Below are 22,599 nucleotides of genomic sequence, written 5' to 3' on the forward strand. Positions count from 1 at the left end.
GCACATTTACATATCACTTAAATGACACTAGACACAGTTCCAGAACGCTTAAGCAATCCATGACGCATTTAAAGACACATCCCTTGAGTGACATAGTTTTGGAGCACTTAAGTGGCCCCCAGTGCGGTTCTACATCAAGTTACCCGCAGCACATTCTCAGATTATTTAAGTGATCCACAGCATATAATTACGAATCTTGAGTGATGTGTGGCACAGTTCCAGAGCACTTGGATCCACAAAACATTTAGAGATGACTAAAGTGGTTCTGTAGGGCACTTATCAATAGGGAAGATGTTACTTCAAGTACCCACAAACTATTGAAAGGTTTTTCTCGTTTTTGGCACACCGAGTAAGATGCCATTAAGAATATTTTATATTTTCATAAAGGGTGGTTGATGACGTAAGCATTATCCAAATCCCCCCCCTCTTGTCAGCAAATTGGAAACCCCCATCGATTCTGACGTAATACTTTAATGGCCCTATGCAACTGGCAAAGATGTGACTTTGTTTACGTAGCATTTATCAGCAATCATTTATCATGGATATGGCCTTAGTTGCCGAAATTCCTGTATAATCATTATTGTATTCCATTAACAGCCATGCCTTAAACACAATAACTTTTTTCGTCAGCAGCTTTGTATTTTGAGGTTTTTAATTGTTTCCTCTGATTAAATATGTCGTCAGAAAGAAAATATAAAACTGCTTTTAAGAGTTCGTATACCCAAGGTTATTAATCACTGCTACCATCCACGAAAGGAAACAGGCAAATCACCCAGCCATGGCACCCATAGTCTCAGATTTCAATGCTTTTTTTCTATTTGTTGCTTTCACCATCCTTATTAACTGTGTGAAATATTATTTGCAAATAATTAATTTCACTTTTAATTGATCTATAAATATTTCTTATGATGCAACAAAGGCAAACTTTTGCAATCTGATATTATATTTTTGCATAAAGAATTATTTTGTATTTGATAAATCCAGATAATATTATTAATCATATATATATATGTATTTTGAAGTTTTTTTTAACATTCTTAATTATAAAAGGTATTTTACCAAAACAGTGTTAAATTTTTTTTTAATTACTTTGATTTTTACAGCATATTTTAATAAACATATATTTAATATATATAATAAATATGAAATGGTTATATTTGTGTGGCAAAAAATTCTACATTATAATATTTAATACAGGCCTATAGATTTTTCCCAAGAAATAATTTAAAAGTGCTGATAAAAAGCCAGCATCAAATCACAAAGAATGAAATAATTATCAGATACAACCTGATTGTTGTAGCTGAGGCAGATGGAAGAAAGTAGAATTAAAACATAATGTATATAATGCCTAGTGGTGATATATTAGATGTGATGTTTCTTGTTATGATGATGATTGTAAAAAATAATTATAGCTTCTGTGAAGATATAAACTATGGCACACTGGTCTTTGTCCTTAAGAGGGCAGCTGGTGTCTTATTTAATTATAAGACTTTATCATCCCAGCAGGTGATGATAAAGTCACTGCTGCTGCTTCATTGAGAAAACTAAAACAAAAGTGTTAGAACTAAACGCCCCCCCCCCCAATCAAATGATGCAAGTCTCAATTATGATCTTCCTGAAGACAGAAAATGTGTTCCATAGAGTAGCCTACTCCAGGGTTAGCAAATTTTTCTTATGATAACACGATTTCCATTTGAGCTAAATATTTTATATCATTTTGGAATTCAAAGTAAAATTTCAGAAAAGACACTTGAAATTTACAGCGTTGGAAAAGAAACTGGATCTGATTGTCATAAAAAGTGTTATGCAAAAGTGAAAAATCTGTTACCCCATCACTGGACCCATCAAACATCAATCTTTTGATCTTGAGGAGTAGAGCAAGTTCTGAAAATTTATCTACTGTGTGTAAGCATCATTGAGCTTTTTTCTCAAAGAAGTACAAAGCATACCCGAAAGCATGCTTTAATCCTTTTAAATGCCATAAGAAAAAAATAACAAAAGGTGTAAGGATAGTAAACTTGTATTTTTCACGTATAAATGAAATAAATGGTTGTACAAGATCAATTCCAGGGCAAAAAATATGCCATGCCTGTAGGGACAAAGTGAATATAAGCATCAATAAATTAGGTGAAGAAAATACTGTGAAGAGATGAACAGTGATAGTAATGTAGAGATAAGTAACATTGGAAATGTCAATTACTAAACAAGAAGCACTTGAAAAAATAAATTCATCCCTATTACAGAACATAAGAGTCATCAATTAAACTTCATAAGGTAGCTCCACAGTACAAGTCAAACAATGCCAAAAGAAAAGTTGAATCTGCCTGTAAAACTTTAAAATCAAAGGTTTGTAAAGTTTTTGAAGAATTACCAGGAAATGAATCTTAAAGCACACTTAATGAAGATATTAAACAGAAAGCAAATGATATGATTATTTTGATAAAGTTAATTAGAAATAAGACTCAATTTAATCATCACAACAAGGGGAAAACTGCAAATTTTAACTCTGCCCCTGCTTCATGGAACAAGTAAAAAATCTGTGAAGAGTTCAATGTCACTGAATACGCTGTGCAAAAAGCAGGAGAACCATTGGGTTTTTATTATAAAAAGAATCAAAAATTAAATTTCAACGATTTTTTGCAATCTAATTTTTTAATGCAAATTTTCTTTCATAGTCATAATCTACGTTTTTTTGTGAGCATTTTAGGGGAAATTTCATTTGAATGCATTGAAAATCTGCAGTTATGATATATTTTCACAAATAATATTGCTTGAATGGGGTTAACCTAAGAGACGTCATTCGTGAGGTTAGAAAACATTTTTTTTCTCAATACGTTTTTGAGATATGTACATGAAATTTTGCATGGTCAACAAGGATGGTAGAAGTAATAAACGAAAAATAATAATTGGAATCCAGGATGATGGTTTGCATTTCAGTATCTAGTTGAATGATTTGAAATCGGAGAGATCCAGTCTTATTTCGATGAATTTTGTGTTGTGAGCCAGAATAAATATATTAACGGTCAAAAAACCATTATTTTTTTTACCCAGTCTTTTATTTCATATATTTAGGAGAAATTTAAAATCAAAGTTGTTTTGGTAACTGCTGTGCCTCTGGTCTAAAAAATATGTTCGAAAAATTGTATTTTTTCTCACAAAAAATTCCATAAAAACTAAGTTAACATAATTTTTTTGCATATAAATATCAGTTGTAAGTATATGAATTATTTTTATTCATATTTTGTATGTGTTTTTGTGAACACTTTAGTGAAAATTTCACTTGAATACATTGAAAATTGAAAAAGTTATGATTTATTTTCTCAAACAATGCCACTTGAAAATTGAGTCTCGGAAAAGTCATCTGCATCATTGTTTGATAAATTTCAACATTTTTTTTTCTCAAAAAGTGTTAGAGATATGCAAATAATATTTCACACGGTTAATAAGGATGGTAAAAGCAACAAAAATAAAAAAAAAAATCATTGAGATCTTAGACTATTGGTGTCATTTTGGCATTTTGCTGGGTGATTTGAAATGGAATGACCCAACACTTATGTTTTATGAGCAGTATGTAGACGGGATTTCTCTATTCTGCATGGAAAGACTGACATTAAATAATATTCTGCTCAGGGACAATGCAGAACCTGCCTGAGGAGGGATTGTAAATATTTCTTAATAGATGAAAAAAAATTTGTGAAAAATTTTGATCGGGTCTATGAACGGCGGAGGTATCTCCCCCCTTGCCCACCGTGGGAGAATATCCGGATTTCAGGATTCCAAAAGTTGGCACGTCTATATTCAAATGATTGATGCTTTCATTAAGTCATCGAATTAAGTAATGAGATAATAATCAAAAATTTCGATTATTCGGTGAGAAGGTAAAAATTTTTTTGATAATAGAAAATTTTGAGCAAAACCATTTTTTAGAGCAGTGGTTGTCAACCAGGGGCCATATGGGCCCCCCTAGTGGTACTGGGATACTTCAAGGAAGCAACGGAAGAAAATTTAGAAAGGGGCCATGACAGGTGGTTTGGAGGGCTGTAGAGAACTGAGAAGAAAGATTAGGGTGTGAAGAAATAATGTTTTTATATTAGTGACTATACACTTACGGAATCCAACAAAACCAGCCACAAAACCAGGGCCGTCTTAGGGCATGGACCCACCCAGGCCTCATCGCCTACATTTTGCAGCAGGTTCCCTGGGATGGGGTTTTTTGCAAACCCCCTTCTAGATTTTTCACAGACCCTTGCTCTATATTAAATTTATAGTGTGAAAAACAAAAAATGATGAAAACCATATCATACCCCAGGCTGCAGCTCTGCCAGTCCCACTCTTGTGAGGGGTCATGCCCGTGGGTCTCATGTCAATAGATGTTAATATCATGTTAATCGTGGGTCCATAAGTTACCACACCTTATGATATTTTGTATAGTACAATAAATTTTGAAAATAAGTAGGAAATATGTAAGCTGTTTATTTCCGGCTAAGTATGGGACTACCATAGCATCACTTTGCCTAGAGGGCCCATGATGCTGAGGCGGTCCTGAATAGAACTCAGATTAGCGGGGAGCTCAATAAATTCTAGGCCAGTGGTCTGAAGGCCAATCTTATTTGCAAAATTTTCATTCAGTATAAATTCACTGAAAAAATCAATTCAATATGTATAAAGGATCTTGCTTCTAGATCAGGGTCGAAGTCTCTGGGTGAGACGATGGGGGGGGGGGGGGACACACGAGAAAAAAATATGCTTCAAAGGGGGGGGGGCCACGAGCAAAAAAATGTTAAGAAATGCTGTTTCAGAGGATGAACAACTGTGCGCCCAAAACTTCATGATTAGAATTTCATTTGCATGTATCAGAACAAAATGATTTGAAACATGATTATAATTCTGGCAGGGTTGGGGTTTTGGACAGGACACGTGGGAATAACTGTCTAAAACCTCCAAGTTTCAAAATGTTATTTGGAAACCTTTGGTTTTTTTTCCATGATACTAACATATTAAAAAATAATACTAGCAGAAAATAAAACTAACTAAATCAAAAATATTTCAAAAAGGTGTCATTTGGTTTTTTTTCTAAGTTAATTGTTTCACCAAATTTATGGTTTTAGGCTGGAAATCTGATAGTAAATTAATATCACTCATATAACTGTTTAAATAAACACTGTTTTTTAGTTTGTTGTAAATGTTTTTTATGTGGTCTCTTCACAGAGAAAAACACACAGCCTCCATTTTCTAAACATTTATTACATGCACAAAACATATGAAACGATCACACATAGACAGAACAAAAAAAACGCGGCCTTTCCCGCCGACTTCTCCCGGCAAACTCACTGTTGCCAAAACTAATCTTTACAATACTGATTATTCCCCTGTGTGCTTCAGCGCCATCTACCGATAACAAAAATAACTATAACTAAAAATCCTACAGCTCGGCCATCCTGCGGCTCACTGATCTCAGTGACATTTTAAATGAACACAATATTCATATAAGCATGAACAATTTGGAACATAAAATTTGTATCAGCATAAAAAATTTGGGGCATAAAATTTGTATCAGCATAAAAAATTCAAAACACAATATTCATGTACATTTCTAATAACGTTTTATGAGATCAGCTGCAGTAGTGGTGATAGGACCTGAATGATCTCAGACTTTCTTGACCTCACATCTGTCCTTAGCATTCACTTTTGTCACTTCATATGGACCAAAAAATTTGGGTCTCAACTTCAGTCCGGGACCGAACTGAGTCCTTTGTATAGCCACCAGGTCACCAACTTGGTATTTGGGTACCTTTTTTTCTCTTTTTGTTGTAAGTACGCCTATTTTCAGCCTGAATCTTGTGGATATTTTTCTTCGCTTCTTCTCTAATGACATTTCTTTGATCGTGGAATTCATCTACAGCCTCTTCCATCAGGAGATCTCTTAGTACAATGTCTTCTTGATTTCTCATTTTCACACCAGTTAAAAGTTCAAATGGCGTGTATTTCGTACTTCGACTAGTCGTGCTGTTCAAGACCCTCTGCAACTTATCAACATGCTTGAACCACTTTGTTGCATCATCGAGAGTCAACTTGGTTAGGACTGGTATTAGAGTACGGTAGATTCTTTTGACCTGTCCGTTCCCACGAGGAACACCTGTGGCAATCTGCAAATGCATGGCGCCCTCTTCAGCACAATAATCACTGAAAGCTTTCGAAATGAATTCTGGGCCTCTGTCAGTTGTAATCCGGTACGGACTCCCAAAAGTCTTCTGCTGAAGCTTCAACTTCTCTAAGGCATCCTCTGCTGATGTAGACTTAACCGGATACAACCAGGTGAATTTCGTGAACGCATCTACAACAGTTAGTATATGCTGGTAATTCTTATTCGTTGAAGGTAAGGGACCTATGAAATGAATGTGATAAGTTCCTAGTGGTACATCTGCTTTTGGGATTGGGTTCAAAAACCCTTCCCTTTTCCCACATTTTTTGTTTGCCAATATGCATGGAACACAACTGAGAATAACTCTTTCTGTCAGCTTGCTCAAGTTAGGAATATGGAACTCTTGCTTGACAACCTCTTCCGTCTTAGATGTGGAAAAGTGACCCTTTTCATGAGCTAATTTTATCAGCTCCATGTCTTTTGGAACCATAATGAGTTCACGACCATTCATAAACTTGTAGAGAATGTCGTTCCTTACAAAGTATTCTTCAGATTCATTGTCAGCAAGCAGTGTTCTAAGGACACAAATCTGTTCATCAGCTAATTGGGCATTCTTCAGTTTCGCCATCAAGGTGTCATTCCCAACTATCATGACTGGGTGTCTACTTAAGGCGTCGACATGCTGCATCCTCTGACCGGATCTGTGAGTGATTTCATAGTCAAATTCTTCCAGAAGAAGAGCCCATCTAGCGATTCTTGTAACAAGATCTTTCTTGTCCATGGTCTTTTGAAATGCTGAACAGTCTGTGACAATTTTGAATCTAGTACCCAACAGATATACTCGGAACTTCTTCAAGGCTTCGATAACTGCTAGTACTTCTAACTCATAGCTACTGTACTTCTCCTCAGCGGGACTTGTTTTTTTCAACATGTAGTAAACTGGATGCAAGCTTCCATCATCGGCTTCTTGTAGTAATACTGCACCGTAACCATGTTTGCTGGCATCTGTATGCAACTCTATTCTCCACCCTTGTTGAAAAATACTTAGCACTGGACTTTCGGTTAGTAATGTTTTGAGCTTCTTGAATGCCTGGTTTCGGATTCCAACTCCAATCACTGCTTGAAAGTTCAGTTCTGCTGTGGGTACGACATGCCACGTAAGGGTGAAGCTATTTCCGTCCAACTCAACTTCCTGTTCAAAGAATCCTTTAGTCAACACCTGTCCTGCCCCAATTCCAGATAGTAGTATGGGCTTAAGCGTCAATTCTGGAACGCAAACAGCTTGTCTGTATATATCCTCACGCAACAGGCATACTGCACTGCCCGTGTCGACGAGTGCACAAACTGTCAAATTTTTTAATTTCATCTGTTTAGTAGGAACCTTTCCAACTTCGGTACTGTCACTGTGTTCGGTAATGTGAGTATCTGACGTTTTCTGCCTCTCGCTGTCCTTGTTGAATGATGTTGAGCAATTGTTCTTGAATAACTCGGGAAACTGGAATTTCAAGTGGCCTATATTACCACACCCATTCATCTGACTATTGTTCTTCTCGGTTTGTCTATTTCCAAACTTCCATCCCTCTCCTGCTTTATTCTTGCCGTCCTTGATTTTGCAGAACTTATCCTGGAAATTTTGGAATGTTGGTTTCGGGAACTTTTGTCGTTCCCACTCACCAGCATGTGATGTTTTGACAAGTCTCTTAACACTTTCGTAATCATCAAGCTTTTCTGACAGTTCGGTAGGAGACACAAAATTACTCCATTTCTCTAAATGATAATCTCGGAAATCAACTGGGCTTCGCTTTTTAATTTGATCCGTGATGATCAAATCTCTTAACTGATCAAATGTTGTTACTTTTAAAGCGGATGTCCAGCCATCAAAATATGCGCATAGTTCGTGATGAAAATCTCGCCAAGTACTGGTCTGCTTCTTCTGATGTGAGACAAACAGCTGATGCAACTTTTCCGCCGTCAATTTGAATCTTTTCATCAACAGTTCCTTTTCAAGGTCGTAATTCTCCACATTCTCCTCAGCTCTCATGCAATCAGTTGGTTTATTTCATGAGGTAATAGTCCTAGAAAATGAGTGACCCATTCCTTCTTTGATAGTGATACCCGGCAAGCTTGCTGCTCAAAGAGCACAAGGTAGAGAGTTATATCGTTGCTCATATCAAATCTTTGCATCAAGTTTTGGAACTCTCTGCCTGGACTTTTAGTGTTTTCATACGGAGTCCTTCCACTTCATCGGGATTCAACCTCGATTTTCAGTTTCTGTATTTCCAGTCTCATACGTTGTTCTTCCATTGCGTCTCTCCTGCGTTGCTCCTCGATTTCATCTTTCCTCTGCTGCTCTTCCATCGCGTCTCTCCTCCGCTGCTCTTCCTTTCTATCACCTATGATAGTTTTTAGCAACTCTTTGCAAAACTCCTCGTCATATTCTTCGCTTTTCAGGATGGTGTTCTTGAGATCTATAATTTTGAAATTAGGGGGGCGTGTCCAACCCTAATTCACTCGCGAGCACCTTCAAGTCCTCTTTGATGCCCTGTGCCAAATAAGACATGGCGACCTCGTGTAAAAGGATGTAAATGACACTGCAATGTACTTTCGGTCAGAAACACTTTTTCTTTTGTTCACGGGCACGAAACACTTATCACGGACGCACACTTTTCGAGTCTTGGCGACCCCCGGCGAAGACGAAACCGATCGCGAAATCTCCAGCACAGTCTTGTGAAAACGAAACTGATCGCGAAATCCTCAACAGTCTTGTGAACATGAAATCAATTGTTAAATTTTCAGCGCAGTCTCGCGAACATGAAACCGGTCGTGAAATCTTCAGCACAGTCTTGCGAACATAAAACTAATCGCGAAATCTTGAGTCGGACTGATTCCCACGAAGATGAAACCTTCATCGAACCTCCGAGCCTAGGTGGCTTACTTGAATCTTCACGCTCCGCCAACGAAACTAGAATCAAGATGACTCGCCATCACATCAAAATGCAATGAATTCAAATTGAGTAGGCTCCAACAAAGACAAAACCTTCTTGCGATTGTCGAACCTCCAAGCTTGGATGGTTCACTTGAATCAGCACGACTTGAAGAGGAAACTCGAATCAAGACAATTTGCCCTCACATCCAAATCTGATGAATTCACATCGATCCCGGACGATCCCCCAATTTCTCTGTGGGCTCTTCACAGAGAAAAACACACAGCCTCCATTTTCTAAACATTTATTACGCGCACAAAACATACAAGACGATCACACACAGACAGAACAAAAAAAACGTGGCCTTTCCCGCCGACTTCTCCCTGCAAACTCACTGTTGCCAAAACTAATCTTTACAATACTGATTATTCCCCTGCGTGCCGCAGCGCCATCTACCTATAACTAAAAATCCTACATTTATACTTGACATCTTATTTTTCATGTAAGATTATGAAGCAGGTACTGTATTTAGGACATTGCTTGTCCAAAACCCTGCCGAATCTGTCCAAACATTTATCTTTAAAAAATACATTATATTGAAGGTACCAAATACGCATAGCCACAGTTAAATAGTCATTGCATTATTGTGAAACTAAACAAATATTATTTCTTATTACATACCAATATAATGATGTGAATAAATGTCAATGGTGTCGTGTTTATTTAATGCAAATTGTTCTATTTTGACTTTTCAAACTTTTTTCTTTAAATTTTCCAGTGAACTTTCTATTTTACATTCTCAATTTTCAAAAACTAATTATAAATAAAGGAAAATATCCAAAGAAAATGAGGTCACTATGTAGCATCTACACATGACTAACAGAACACAATTTCACAAACACTGATTACTCGTACATGATGATAAAAGACTTCAAGACCCAAAGATTTTGTTAAATTTAAATTGTTGCTCTTATGTGAGTGGCTAGAAGCTAATATTTCACCGGATAAATTCAAGCTACATTTACAATTCTATCACATGGGGGACAAAAGCAATAAGAAAAACACTGGAAGAAGGCTTATCAAAAGACTGTCTTTAACACATTGTTTTTTTATTTTCGCATCCCAAGTTATGCATCAATTGAAAGAATATTTTCAAATTTTGTCATCTTAGAAATCATCTTGGCACAGATAACACAGCTAAATTAGTTATGTGTTATCGAATGTTAAAAGGCGCAGCTGCGCTTGATTATTAGTGTTCAATTATTACGTAAGTTTAATTTCATTCTGTAGTCACATATCTATTGCTTTTTCTAATTTTCATGTAACAAATTTCTATCCCATTCTTGTATCTTTCATGTTTCTATAAATCTAATATTTAATTTCAAGACAGTTCAGTTTTCCCCTTTGCACATACTGTTTTGAATTTCAAAATTTTATTATATTTAATGTAATTTTAATATTATAATATAATTTATATAATATAAAGTTTATTATTTGATTATAGAAGTTACCTCTTCATCAAATTGCAAAGTTTTTCACTTATAGTTATAAATAGGAGGGTTTGAGCAGTTTTGGACAGTACGGTAAAAACCACTGTATTTACCGTGGTTTTTAGCGTATTGTCCAAAACCTTGCAACCCTGAATTCTGGTAAAGAATTAAAAAGTTCATACCCAAAAGTTCAAAAATTTAAAATGTGCTTATAATGTCAGTTAAAACAAAAAATTTTCCTATAACAGCGAGCTTTCATTATTATGAACTTTTATAGTTAATTTTTTTCAGTGTAAGTTATATTACATAAGAACTATTGAATTTTGCATTTTTATGTTTTTAGTTCAGTAGAAGCTTTGAAAAATTTGAAAATTGAGGTGCCTGAATCCAGTTTGCCGCTGCTGATTCCATTACTCACTGCTGAAGGCATAAGTCCATCTATTCAAAGATCTCAGAGTGTGAGTGTTACATAATACACTGAAGAGCCAAAAAAACTGGTACACCTGCCTAATATCGTGTAGGGCCCCCGCGAGCCCGCAGAAGTCCCGCAACACGACGTGGCATGGACTCGACTAATGTCTGAAGTAGTGCTGGAGGTTTGACACCATGAATCCTGCAGGGCTGTCCATAAATCCGTAGGAGTAAGAGGGGGTGGAGATCTCTTCTGAACAGCACGTTGCAAGGCATCCCAGATATGTTCAATAATGTTCATGTCTGGGAGATTTAGGTGGCCAGCGGAAGTGTCCAAAGTCAGAAGAGTGTTCCTGGAGCCACTTTGTAGCAATTCTGGAGGTGTGGGGTGTCGCATTGTCCTGTTGAAATTGTCCAAGTCCGTCGGAATGCACAATGGACATGAATGGGTGCAGGTGATCAGACAGGATGCTTACGTACCTGTCACCTGTCAGAGTCGTACCTAGACATATCAGGGGTCCCATATCACACCAACTGCACACGCCCCATACCATCACAAAGCCTCTACCAGCTTGAACAGTCCCCTGTTGACATGTAGGGTCCATGGATTCATGAGGTTGTCTCCATACCTGTACACGTCCATCAGCTCGAAGCAATTGGAACCGAGACTCGTCAGACCAGGCAATGTGTTTCCAGTCTTCAACAGTCCAATGTCTGTGTTGTTGGGCCCAGGCGAGGCGTAAAGTTTTGTGTCGTGCAGTCATCAAGGGTACACGAGTGGGCCTTCGGCTCCGAAAGCCCATATCAATGTTTCGTTAAATGGGTCGCACGCTGACACTTGTTGATTGCCCAGCATTAAAATCTGCAGCAATTTGTGGAATGGTTGCACGTCTGTCACGTTTAATGATTCTCGTCAGTCGTCGTTGGCCCGTTCTTGCATCGTCTTTTTCTGGCCACAGCGATGTCGTAGATTTAATTTTTTACCGGATTCCCAATATTCACGCTACACTCGTGAAATGGTCGTACGTGAAAATCCAAATTTCATCGCTACCTCGGAGATGCTATGTCCCATCTCTCGTGCGCCGACTACAGCACCACGTTCAAACTCACTTAAATCTCGATAACCTGCCATTGTAGCAGCAGTAACCGATCTAACAACTATGCCAGACACTTGTTGTGTTATATAGGTGTTGCCGACCGCAGCGCCGTACTCTGATTGGTTCCATATCTCTTTATTTGCATACGCATGCCTGTACCAGTTTTTTGGGCTCTTCAGTTTACATTGTCTGAAGATGAAATACTATGTATGATAAATTAATTTTATCTGCATTAATAAATCACTATTTAAAATGTATATTTAAAAAATGGGATATGAAAATTTCTCCTCTGACATTTCACTCCCAGAAATTTCGCCTACTGACCGCATGAGTGACTGCATGAGTAAGTGAGTGTGAGTGACTATGGTTAAGTGAATGACCATGTGAATGATCAAGTGAGTGATTGACTATATGAGTGTGCAAGTGATCATATTAGTCATCAAATGAGTGACTGCATGACTGGTCAAGGAAACATCTGTATGAGTGACCATGTGGTCACACACTTGGTCACTGATATGGTGATTCACTTGATAACTCATATAGTCACTTACCCACTCACTTTTTCACTCATATGGTAACTCATGAATTCACTTGGTCACTGACGGTCAGGGCAGGCAGAATTTCTGGTGGCGAAATGTACCAGGGGCTAAATTGTTAGGGTTGAAATGTCAGGGACTGGCCATTCTCTGTGGAGAGACTTTTTCAAATGGGATACCTGTTCCTATTCTGTCAGTCTTGAAGTTTGGAAACCACAGAAAACCAGCTGGAAACCAATTTCAATCGTTATACTTATGCATAGAGATGTAAAATTCTCTAGAATAATCTTTAGGAGAATATTCTCTGGAACACGACTACTATTATAAATAACTTGAGAATATTCCTATTATTCTTGATCAGAATATTCTCCTGTTATTTATAATATAAATATATATAATATCCTTGGAAGGACTATTTTTACAAATTACTGGGGAATATTCTTATCAAAAGTAATAAGAATTATTCTGAAGTTATTTATAATAGTCCTTCCAGAGAGTATTCTCAAGAATATTTAATATAACATGCATTCTAATAAATAATCTCTATAAGTAACTTGAGAAGAACAATTATTATTTTCCATAAGAATATTCTCTAGTAATTTATAATACAGGGTGTATCAAAAAAATCATAACTATTCAGCTTTTAATCTGTTTCGATAGAATAATGTATAGGTAGAAAGAGGGGAAATCTAGAGTTTCACACAGCTGCCAACAGGTAGCGCGTGCTAATGTTCTTCTTCTGGCCATCACTTCAGTGTTTGTAGATACGCATAACAGCAGCCGTGGAAGCAGTGGATGCAAGCATGCTCACAAAAGTTTGGGATGAATTTGACTACTGTATAGACATATTGAGCACCTTTAATTTGGTTTGTAAAAAAACTTTGATTATCCATGTGACGTAAAATTAATATTAAGTTTCTCTTCAATATTTTTCTTAATATACGCATTTCAAATCCGGTGATTCTTTTTTAAACACCCTGTAGTCAGAGAATATTCTCTGTCCCTGTCTATCTTCCTGTCAAGAAGATGGGAATATTGACGTTTGAAGCCCACAATATTAAAGTTTAAAAGCAAGAAAATGAAACCATTATGGCTGAGAATTGCACAACTTTTAAAAGAAATACAAGTGATACAGAATTTAAATGTATGTACATTGAAGAAAACAACAGTTCTGTATCTTCTTAAAAAGAAAGTGATTATAATAAGAATAGCTTCCTTTATCAATCATCTTTGAGTTTTACTTTTTGCTTTGAACTAACTTCTGAAAATTTATCTAATTTTAACTAACTTTTTAAGGTTTTAATCTAAAGGTTTCTAAAATCTTCATAACCAAACTTTTAAAACCTCTGATCATGACCAAGTGAATATTCTGATAATGTTCTCAAACTAAAAGTTGTCATTGGGGGGTGATTATGCCAAAACATTTTTTGTTGTAAATGTTTCAGGCAATAAAAACTGATTTATATTTCATAATATAAACAAAATTAGTAAAAAAATTTAAATTATTTAAAAGAAAAATGAATATTTTCGATTATTCTCCAATTTTTACATCCAGGAGAATATTCTCACTTCGCATCTCTAGCTTATGCATTTATCCTTAAAGAATTTGAAAAACACACACACATGCACCAGAATCTTCCAAACTTATTTGGCAATATCACCACCTTTGGGGAATACTCATCATCAATAGGATACATTTTTATTGTTTTTCCTAGTATGCATGAGATTTCAAAAACATCACTATAATATACTTTACCATTTTGCCCTGGAATGTCTGAAAATTGTAGAAAGAGCATCACCAAGACTTCTAAGTACTTCCGTGTTCCTGAATAGCTATGTCCTCACTGGTGCACCTTCTTTCAACTGTCAATCTTGATTTGTTTTATTTTACTGTTGAACTCTATCGCTTGCCTCAAGTGGCATGGTTTTTTTTATCTACACCTGTATGGAAAAACCTTCCTTTCAATTCTGATGTTGTAGCGGATATAATTTCCACATTTAAATGTAAAAAAGCATGAGGGAAAATTGTGTGATAAAAGACAAAAAATATATATGAAATCATTCAAAATTGCTAAACTTCAGACTAAATTAAAAATTAAATCAAGTTGTTTGCTAACTTTACCCAAACATAATCGAGTCAAAGAAATTAATAAAACTGTATCCTTCTATTTTGTATTAAATTGCCAAGTGCAATTTCATACATATTTAAATAATGTTTTTTTGTTAAAAATTATAGTCGGTGCAGTATTATTTTTCTCAAGGGTTTATTGATACATCGGCACTGAATTTGTGGTAATAGAAGCGAAAATTTTATAATTTTTTTTAAATTAAATTAAAATTTATCATAATCATAAAAAGTAGCAGAGTATAGTGACCCTTATATATATATATACACCCCCCCCCCCAAGGTGATCAAAAATTCAAAATATTTCCATACAAAAATCTGAAGAAAGTTCTTTTATATGTTTTAATCAATTTTTAAACTTACTAACTGTCGAAAGTACGGTATTTTAACTCAAAATTTCTCTGGAAGAGATTTTCTTGTGCGCTCTACCCTAAACTTGTTTTGCCCCTCTAATGGTTGGTCCTGCATATGCCTCTGGTTGCAGCTGTAATAATGTTCAGGAAAATAAAATCTACATTAAACTGTACAGTTTTCTGAGAAAATCATGAAGGTTATTGGTATAGTAGCACTTAGTTTATCCGAACAACTTGGTCAACTGAACACCTTTTCAACCTAACTCATTTTCAGTTTTCTATAATCAATGATGCTGAACAGTTGTTATTTTCTTGGAATTCTAATCCTCTTATCTCCTAACTCGATAGATTACTTCTATTGTACAGTAATCCACTTCCAAACAATTGTACATACAGTACCTTTGAGATATAGATTCAAGTAGGGGGTGGATCCAGGTGCAGCTAATGTAGTTATAAATGATTGACAAGCAAACAAATGCATGAATAGGAGCAGATTTAGCTGCCATCTTTTTTTTGTCTGATGAATTCATCTTAATCCTATAGGTGTGCCTTAACGAGAGGGAGGAGTGCGTCTTCTTGATAACAAAACAGTTATTATCACGGTTTTGCCAGGGAGAGGGCTATAATTTGTTACTGAATTTGAATGTTTTTTTCTTCGCGTTATCAAATTAGTTTTATAATCTATTTTCCGAGCACCCTTTGGTCCCGATGTGTTTGGATAACCAAAGTTCTACTGTACCTACTCTGAAGGGTACTGCTTGTTCCTCATAAATTTGGGCCCTTGGACAAGAATTCCCACTGTTTTTTTTTCAATTTCAAATTTATTGTACAATTTGTGTGAATTCACGTTATATGATATTATTGGTAATGAAGGAAACAAATGTCCTATACTGGTTGTTACAATGAATAGGTTTATAAAATACAGTACAACGATATTATATTCAGATATATGGTGGATTTTATACAATGTTCTTTGAGGCAGCCTTTTTTCTAGTTGCAAGCACTGCTGCCTGTACCCATAATCAAAAATAGAGCACCTTTACAGCAAGTTTGGCATACAAATTCTTGAAATTGGGATGATTTCAAGCATCGAATGCAATTTGTACAGTGTGTTAAAATTGGGATGTTTATAAAGTGATCACGAATATCAAGCACTTTCGGTGCTTCAGGAAGCACATTAGCATATTTTTAATTTATAGAAACCTCTCTTTCACCAATGAATCAAAAAATTCAAATGAACTTCATGAAGAGGCATGTAGTACTCCTGAGCAATAGGTTGAATAGGCATGCGATAGAGTATAATTGTTTAACTATTTTACATAATTACTGTTAAAAAGAAATTCTATGTTTGGCAATATTCTATGGAAAGGGAGGGGGGGGGTCTTTTATTTATTTAAAATATAAATAAAAGACTGTAAAATTTGAGGGGGCCTATAAATTTTTAAGGGTGAAGGGTAAGTATTCTATTTGCCCATGCAAGGAACAGGCGCTAGTGAAGGGATCTGGTGAGGGTGATATTGTTACAGTTGACTAAGTATTTTTTGTGTGCCTCCATGAAATTGTTTTAACAAACGTGGAACAGTCAAGTGTTTCAACAGTACTATTGACCTCTAGGTAAAGTGATATTCCAAGGGCACACCGATTTCACACATGCTTTAAAAAATCATAGCATTAAATCCCATCATCATAAATAGCCCTCCTACATATCTAAGGTCTTCTTGCCATGTCTGGATTAGCCCATGCGTTCGAGGTGGCCCTGCAAAGAGCTCATGAATTATTTAATAATTACACAGCAATTCTCCGTAACATCATCTAAATACGAGAAAAAAACCAACTTCCATTCTAATATTTATTTATTTATTCAATATTGGTTGGCCGAGGCCTATAGAAGGGAATGCGGTGATGAAGTTAGACAGAGATGAATTGATGTCACAAAGAAAATCGGATATTGTTTCACAATCAATAATGTTTGAGGGGAGGTTGTTCCAGTCGGTTATTGTTAGAGGAAAGAAAATAAATTAGAAACAATCTGTGGATGCAAAGAAGGGTTTTAATTTTTGTGAATGGTTAATTCTTTTTGTTCTTTTTGAAAAGTATGAAGCCGGAGTTAGAAGGTTCGAGGTGTCGATATGAAAATGACTGTGGAGAATTTTAAAAAGGAAGGATAACTGAGAGATATATCTACGGGTAAAAAGCGGTTGTATATTGAGTTGGCGCTTGAGCTCAGTGACAGAGGCAGAGGGTGACCAACAGTTAAGAATGAAGCGAGCAGATTTATTTTGAAAAGATTCTAATTTGTCTATAGTGGAGAGAGTATAGGGGTCCCAGATTTCACAGTCATATGAGAGTAGAGGAAGGATGTAGGTTTGGAAGCAGAGATGTCTGAGGTGACGGGTGGAGTTTTTGAGGTTCCGACGAAGAAAAATGAGTTTTTGGAGACACTTATGAAAGAGGTAATCAACATGGAGATTCCAACAGAGTTCGGCAGAAATAATTACACCCAGATATTTATAACTAGAAATTTCGGTGATGAAGGAGTTTTTGATTGAGTAAGAAGAAACGAGGGGAAGTCTTTTGTGAGTAATTCTTATAAAAACTGTTTTTGAAGAATTAAGGGGTAATTGCCAGGACAAGCACAATTGAGGGACAATGTTAAGGTTATTTTGGAGAAATGCTTGGTCAGATTCGTTGTGCACCGTGTGGTAGATAATGCAATCATCTGCAAAGAGTCTAATATGACAATTGATGGAGTTTGGGAGATCGTTAATGTAAATCAAAAACAATAATGGCGAGAGGACCGAACCCTGGGGTGTGCCAGACTCAACTTGGATAAATGGGGAGTTCTGGTCCTTGAAGGAGACGAACTGACTGCGGTTGGTGAGGAAGGCTTCCACCCATTTAAGCAGTTGAACACATAGGCCAAGGTTTTGGAGTTTAAGAAGAAGTTTATTGTGGAGCACCCTGTCAAAAGCTTTAGAGAAATTCAAGAAAATTACGTCCATTTGGACGTTTTTGCCGATACTGCTTGATAAACCGTGCATGAAAAGATCTAATTGGGTAGTTACTGATAAAGATGGTCGAAAGCCGTGCTGATTTGAGGAAAAGAAGTGTATTGAATCTAGGTGTGAGCGGATTTCCTTGGCAACTATGTGCTCAAAAAGCTTGCAGCAGGTAGAGGTGATAGCGACGGGTATGAAATTAAGAGGATTTGAAAGAGAACCTGATTTATGAATTGGGATAATCCTATTAATTTTCCAGTCAGATGGTAAGGTTGATGTGTTTAATGATACGTTGAAGATAATCGAAAGATAATTATATAGATATTTCATCAGCGCTAAATTTAAGAATATGATTTGGGATCCCATCGGGACCAGTCAAGTGGGGTTTCAGATTTTTTAAAAGGTTCAGAAGGCCTGCTTTGGAGAAAAAGACAGGACTATTGTTAAATAATGAATCGGAAAAGGAGTACTGAGAAGGAGTGGGGTCAGAGGAAAAAACTGACGAAAAAGATTAAATTCTGTGGCGATATCAAGGTAAGTGGTAAAGTCGATATTATCAATTTTTAAGGAAGATTAGCCAGCTGATTTATGGCGAAGGAAATTCCAAAATTTTGAAGGGTTAGTTTTAAGGTATTGAGGTAAAGAGTTAGTTAGGTAATGTGTTTTTTCGTGGAGGATGAGATCTTTAAGGTCACGTGTAGAGGCTGAGATCTAATATGAAATTGGACTAAAAAATATATTCTTCAAGTTATTTAATTTTTAATTTTGTAATTATAACTATCATCAATTTAAATTCCTATCAATAATACCTCATAATTATGTGGTCTGAAGTCTTCAAAAATGTCAAAATTTGAATTGGTGCCATAAAAAAAAAAAAAAAGAAAGTAAATAAAAACTTAAAAACAAATCTGAATCTTCGAGAAAAATGAAAGGAAATTGGACGAAAATCCACATCTGGTGGAGCAGAAGGAAGAGGAATTCCTCTTAAAAAAATGGCAGACTTTCAACTAGTATGAGTCATGCCCGAGTGATTTCGTCATGTGCTCCAGTTGAAAACGCACTGGCGGAGAAAAAAAACACACCAGTGTGCACATAGCCAATCCTCCATTCAGTCAAGCATATTTGGGCGCAATTTGATAATTATGTTCTGTAGATCTTTCACCATGCACTTTTCAGCAGCTAATAAATGGATTAGTTAGCTTGGCTCTTACATAAATGTAACAACCTTGCAGCTTCTCATTGTGTCACTTCCACATCTTACTGAGCACAAAGCTGCACAAATTGTTAATAAGCTGGTGGCCGCATTAATGACTGTGTGTAATTAAATTATGTTAGAAATGATATGATAGTTATATTTTTTGTAATTTATAATTTGCTTTTATCACAATTTTTTACAGTCTCTTTTGGCTACTTGTGGTATGGGCAGAGTAGGCAAATTGCAAAAACCATTAACAATCAAAGATGCTATCCAGCTAGTTAAGCAGCACTTGCATCTAGATCAAGTTCGTGTTTCTTTTGGGAATCAACACTCTTTGGGTGAGCGTACATTTAATATTCATGAATATTTGGTGAAGGTAGTAAGTTTTCACTTTAGTTAAGCATGTGCCTCAACAACGTATGTCCCTGTAAGGTAGCCATCCAAGTCACATTCTGGCCTGCAGTATCTAAGCGTCAATTGTATATGATTGCCAAGAGATTAGCTAATCACAATGAACAACTTTTCTCTATCAAGTTTCAAACAGTATATTGTTTGAAACATCAGTGTAGCTCAACATTTTTTACAAACAAGAGACATACCCTTGTTCAACTGTATAAAAAAATGGTGAAATAAAATCAACTTATATAGATATGGTTACAAGGTACAAAATAAGGTCATAGTGAATCTTCTCATGAAAAGGATGAAAACGAATCTAAGAAAGCGACGGAGTTCTCCATTACTTGCAGAAGTTATGGACATGTTCGACAAAAATTCGACTGTTGAAGCTTGAAAATTTTATCTTTCATTTTTCAAATCAACCCATTCTGAAATCAACCATTCATCCAGAAGAAAAGAAATGGAAATTACAAATGAAATATATATATAGTTATTGCGATCGTTTACTAACACCAATTGTAACAAAGGAGACATTGGCATAGTAACTGATAGCATTCAATACATTTTTGCATAATTATTACGAGTTTTTGTGAAATTCTAGTTATTTTATATGCATAGAAATTCTGTAGAGCAGCGGTTCTCAACCTTTTTTAACTCGCGGAGCCCTTTTAAGTAAAAAATTCTATGCGGAGCCCCATAGACCAACTTTTTAATTATTCCTCAAAGTCATAGATTTATTTTTGCTATTTAAAAATATTTATAATTATTTTTTTAAATTTTACTGTTTTTTTTTTATTTTCCTGAAGCGGCCGCGAAGCCACTGGAGAGTGCACAAGGAGCCCCAAGGGCTCCGTGGAGCACCGGTTGAGAACCGCTGCTGTAGAGGGATGTATACGAGGTACTTGTACAGTTAAGCAGTAGTATCATATGAGCATGAATTGGATTATTTGAAGTATTAGTAATTTGAACTTTTTTGCTGTTCTCTTGAGCTTCGAATTAACCAAGTTCAACTGTCATTGAGAATTAAATATTTGGTTGATTGGAGAGAGATATTAAGATAATCTCTCACAAAAAGTTTGCCACCGAAATTCCAAACAAATTGGACAAGTACCTTGATTTCTGCATGGCGAGCTGCTGGAATGTATAAACAGAATCCATGAAAAATGACTGGTCATTCCTGTAGCTGTGTTCAATTATCAATGAAAAACTAGAAAAGCTGTAAACATGTAAATAAAATTAATTTCTGTCAACACAATCGAACAGTAACACTGTTTCCAATCTCCTGTATGACTATCAGTTTAAAACTTGTCAGATACTAGTACTTTTCAGTTTGTACACTGATTTGAGATTTAGGGGGGGGGGGAAAGAACCACTTATGGGTCATTTTCTTTATGGGATATTACTGTGAACAAAAATTTATTTCAAAATTATTAACTAAACGAGAAAAGACCAGGGTAAAATTGGTGATCAAAATGTCGGACTACCACTCAAAAAATTAGGAAAAAGCAGGACTAAAGAGTAGGATAGGAGAAGGTACCCCCCCCCCCCAACAATATAATCATAGCATGATAATGCGTAAATAAAAATTTCAACCCCCCCCCCCCCCCCGAAATGTTTTTTGAAATTATTTTAAAATTAATTTTCTTTTCATAGCACTATTTCAATATCCTATAAGATTGACTCAGGCCAAAGCAAAATGACAGAAACAGGGACGCTGGAACGTATCTGCTTGTATTGCTGAGCAACACCAATCATCATTCAAACATCAATCATATTAATGTTTGCACTGAAAGCAATTTTTTTAAGTATGCCGAAAAAAAATGAATTTTTAAATCGCTATTTATTTTGGTTTGAGCGTTTTTTACCCGCTCCTTTTACGCTGTGTATAGACAGTTCCGCACGGCGCATTTCCGCACATAAGGAATTTGAGGACAAATCGGCACATTCCATTTTCACATTTGCAAAAACAAAGGCACTTCTTGTCTTTCTTTTTCTGTTTTTCTTCCTGTCTCTTCCTTCTTTACTTCTCTACCATAAATTGACCGAAGTTATAAGGGGGCTGGATCCACATGAAATCGTGCCACTGAAATTATCTTTCATGCATTCCATAATGGATAAACCAAATCCAAACATCAGAATGCTTATCCTGGGTTTGAAAGAGAACCGATCTCAACCGATGCTCCACAGAGCACTTGGGGCTACGTGTGAACTTTTCCAGGCACTTTGCGGCCACTCGAGGAAAATATAAAAAAAAAATTTAAATTGTAAAAAAAAAAAAATCTTAAATGTGTTTTTGAATAATAAAAGTAAATCAGCAACTTTGATGAAGAAATAAAAAATATGCCTACGGGGCTCCACCATAGAAATTATGTACTAGAAAGGGCTCCACGAGCCGAAAAAGGTGGAGAACCTCTGATTTAGAGGACAAAAAAAGATGCAAAAAGTACGCTATACTGAAAAAACATATTTCAAACATTCTGCTTAATTACGAAAGATATTAAAAAATGTTAGGAATCCTTAGCTTATATTGCAAAATTAGAGTAAACTTTTGCAACAAAATTTCAATATGTGTTTAAATATGTATTTAACTGGGAAATAAAATTCAATGAAAAAATGATTGTAATACTTCATATTTAATTAGATTGTATTAACCATGTTCCTTTTTCAACCGAAATATTCTTTATGCTTTCTCATTATAGCATCGTCACCGATTCATTTTCGAATTAATAGATGAAATATTTTTCAGGCAAATTTCCGATTATTATTTAAACGTCATTTCTTGGAACTCTGATTTATTTTCCTGCATCATATATAAATGCGTTTTTTAAAAATTTTAAAACAAGTTTTTTTTTCAGATGTGGAAGTAAGAATTTTGCTTTGCACACTATTTTTAATTATAATATTTATGTTGAAGATTTGAATTCATGT

The 22,599-nt window shown here is 35.7% G+C and overlaps 1 protein-coding gene across 5 annotated transcripts in view; it reads left to right on the forward strand.

Annotated features, from left to right (window-relative positions):
• Positions 1–22,599, forward strand: part of LOC149067038 (NIF3-like protein 1) — a 52,403-nt gene that overhangs the window by 27,480 nt on the left and 2,324 nt on the right. For all 5 annotated transcript variants that reach the window (XM_089252886.1, XM_089252884.1, XM_089252885.1 and 2 more), the window contains 2 exons: positions 10,900–11,014; positions 19,475–19,613. In XM_089252886.1, the coding sequence (XP_089109012.1) occupies positions 10,900–11,014; positions 19,475–19,613 (254 nt within the window). The remainder of the gene's footprint in view (positions 1–10,899; positions 11,015–19,474; positions 19,614–22,599) is intronic.

This window comes from Pholcus phalangioides, unplaced genomic scaffold (assembly GCF_987345545.1).
Source record: "Pholcus phalangioides strain wild (caught in Gottingen) unplaced genomic scaffold, Ppha-v1.0 ptg000031l_1, whole genome shotgun sequence".
In the NCBI taxonomy this organism is placed as follows: Eukaryota; Metazoa; Arthropoda; class Arachnida; order Araneae; family Pholcidae; genus Pholcus; species Pholcus phalangioides.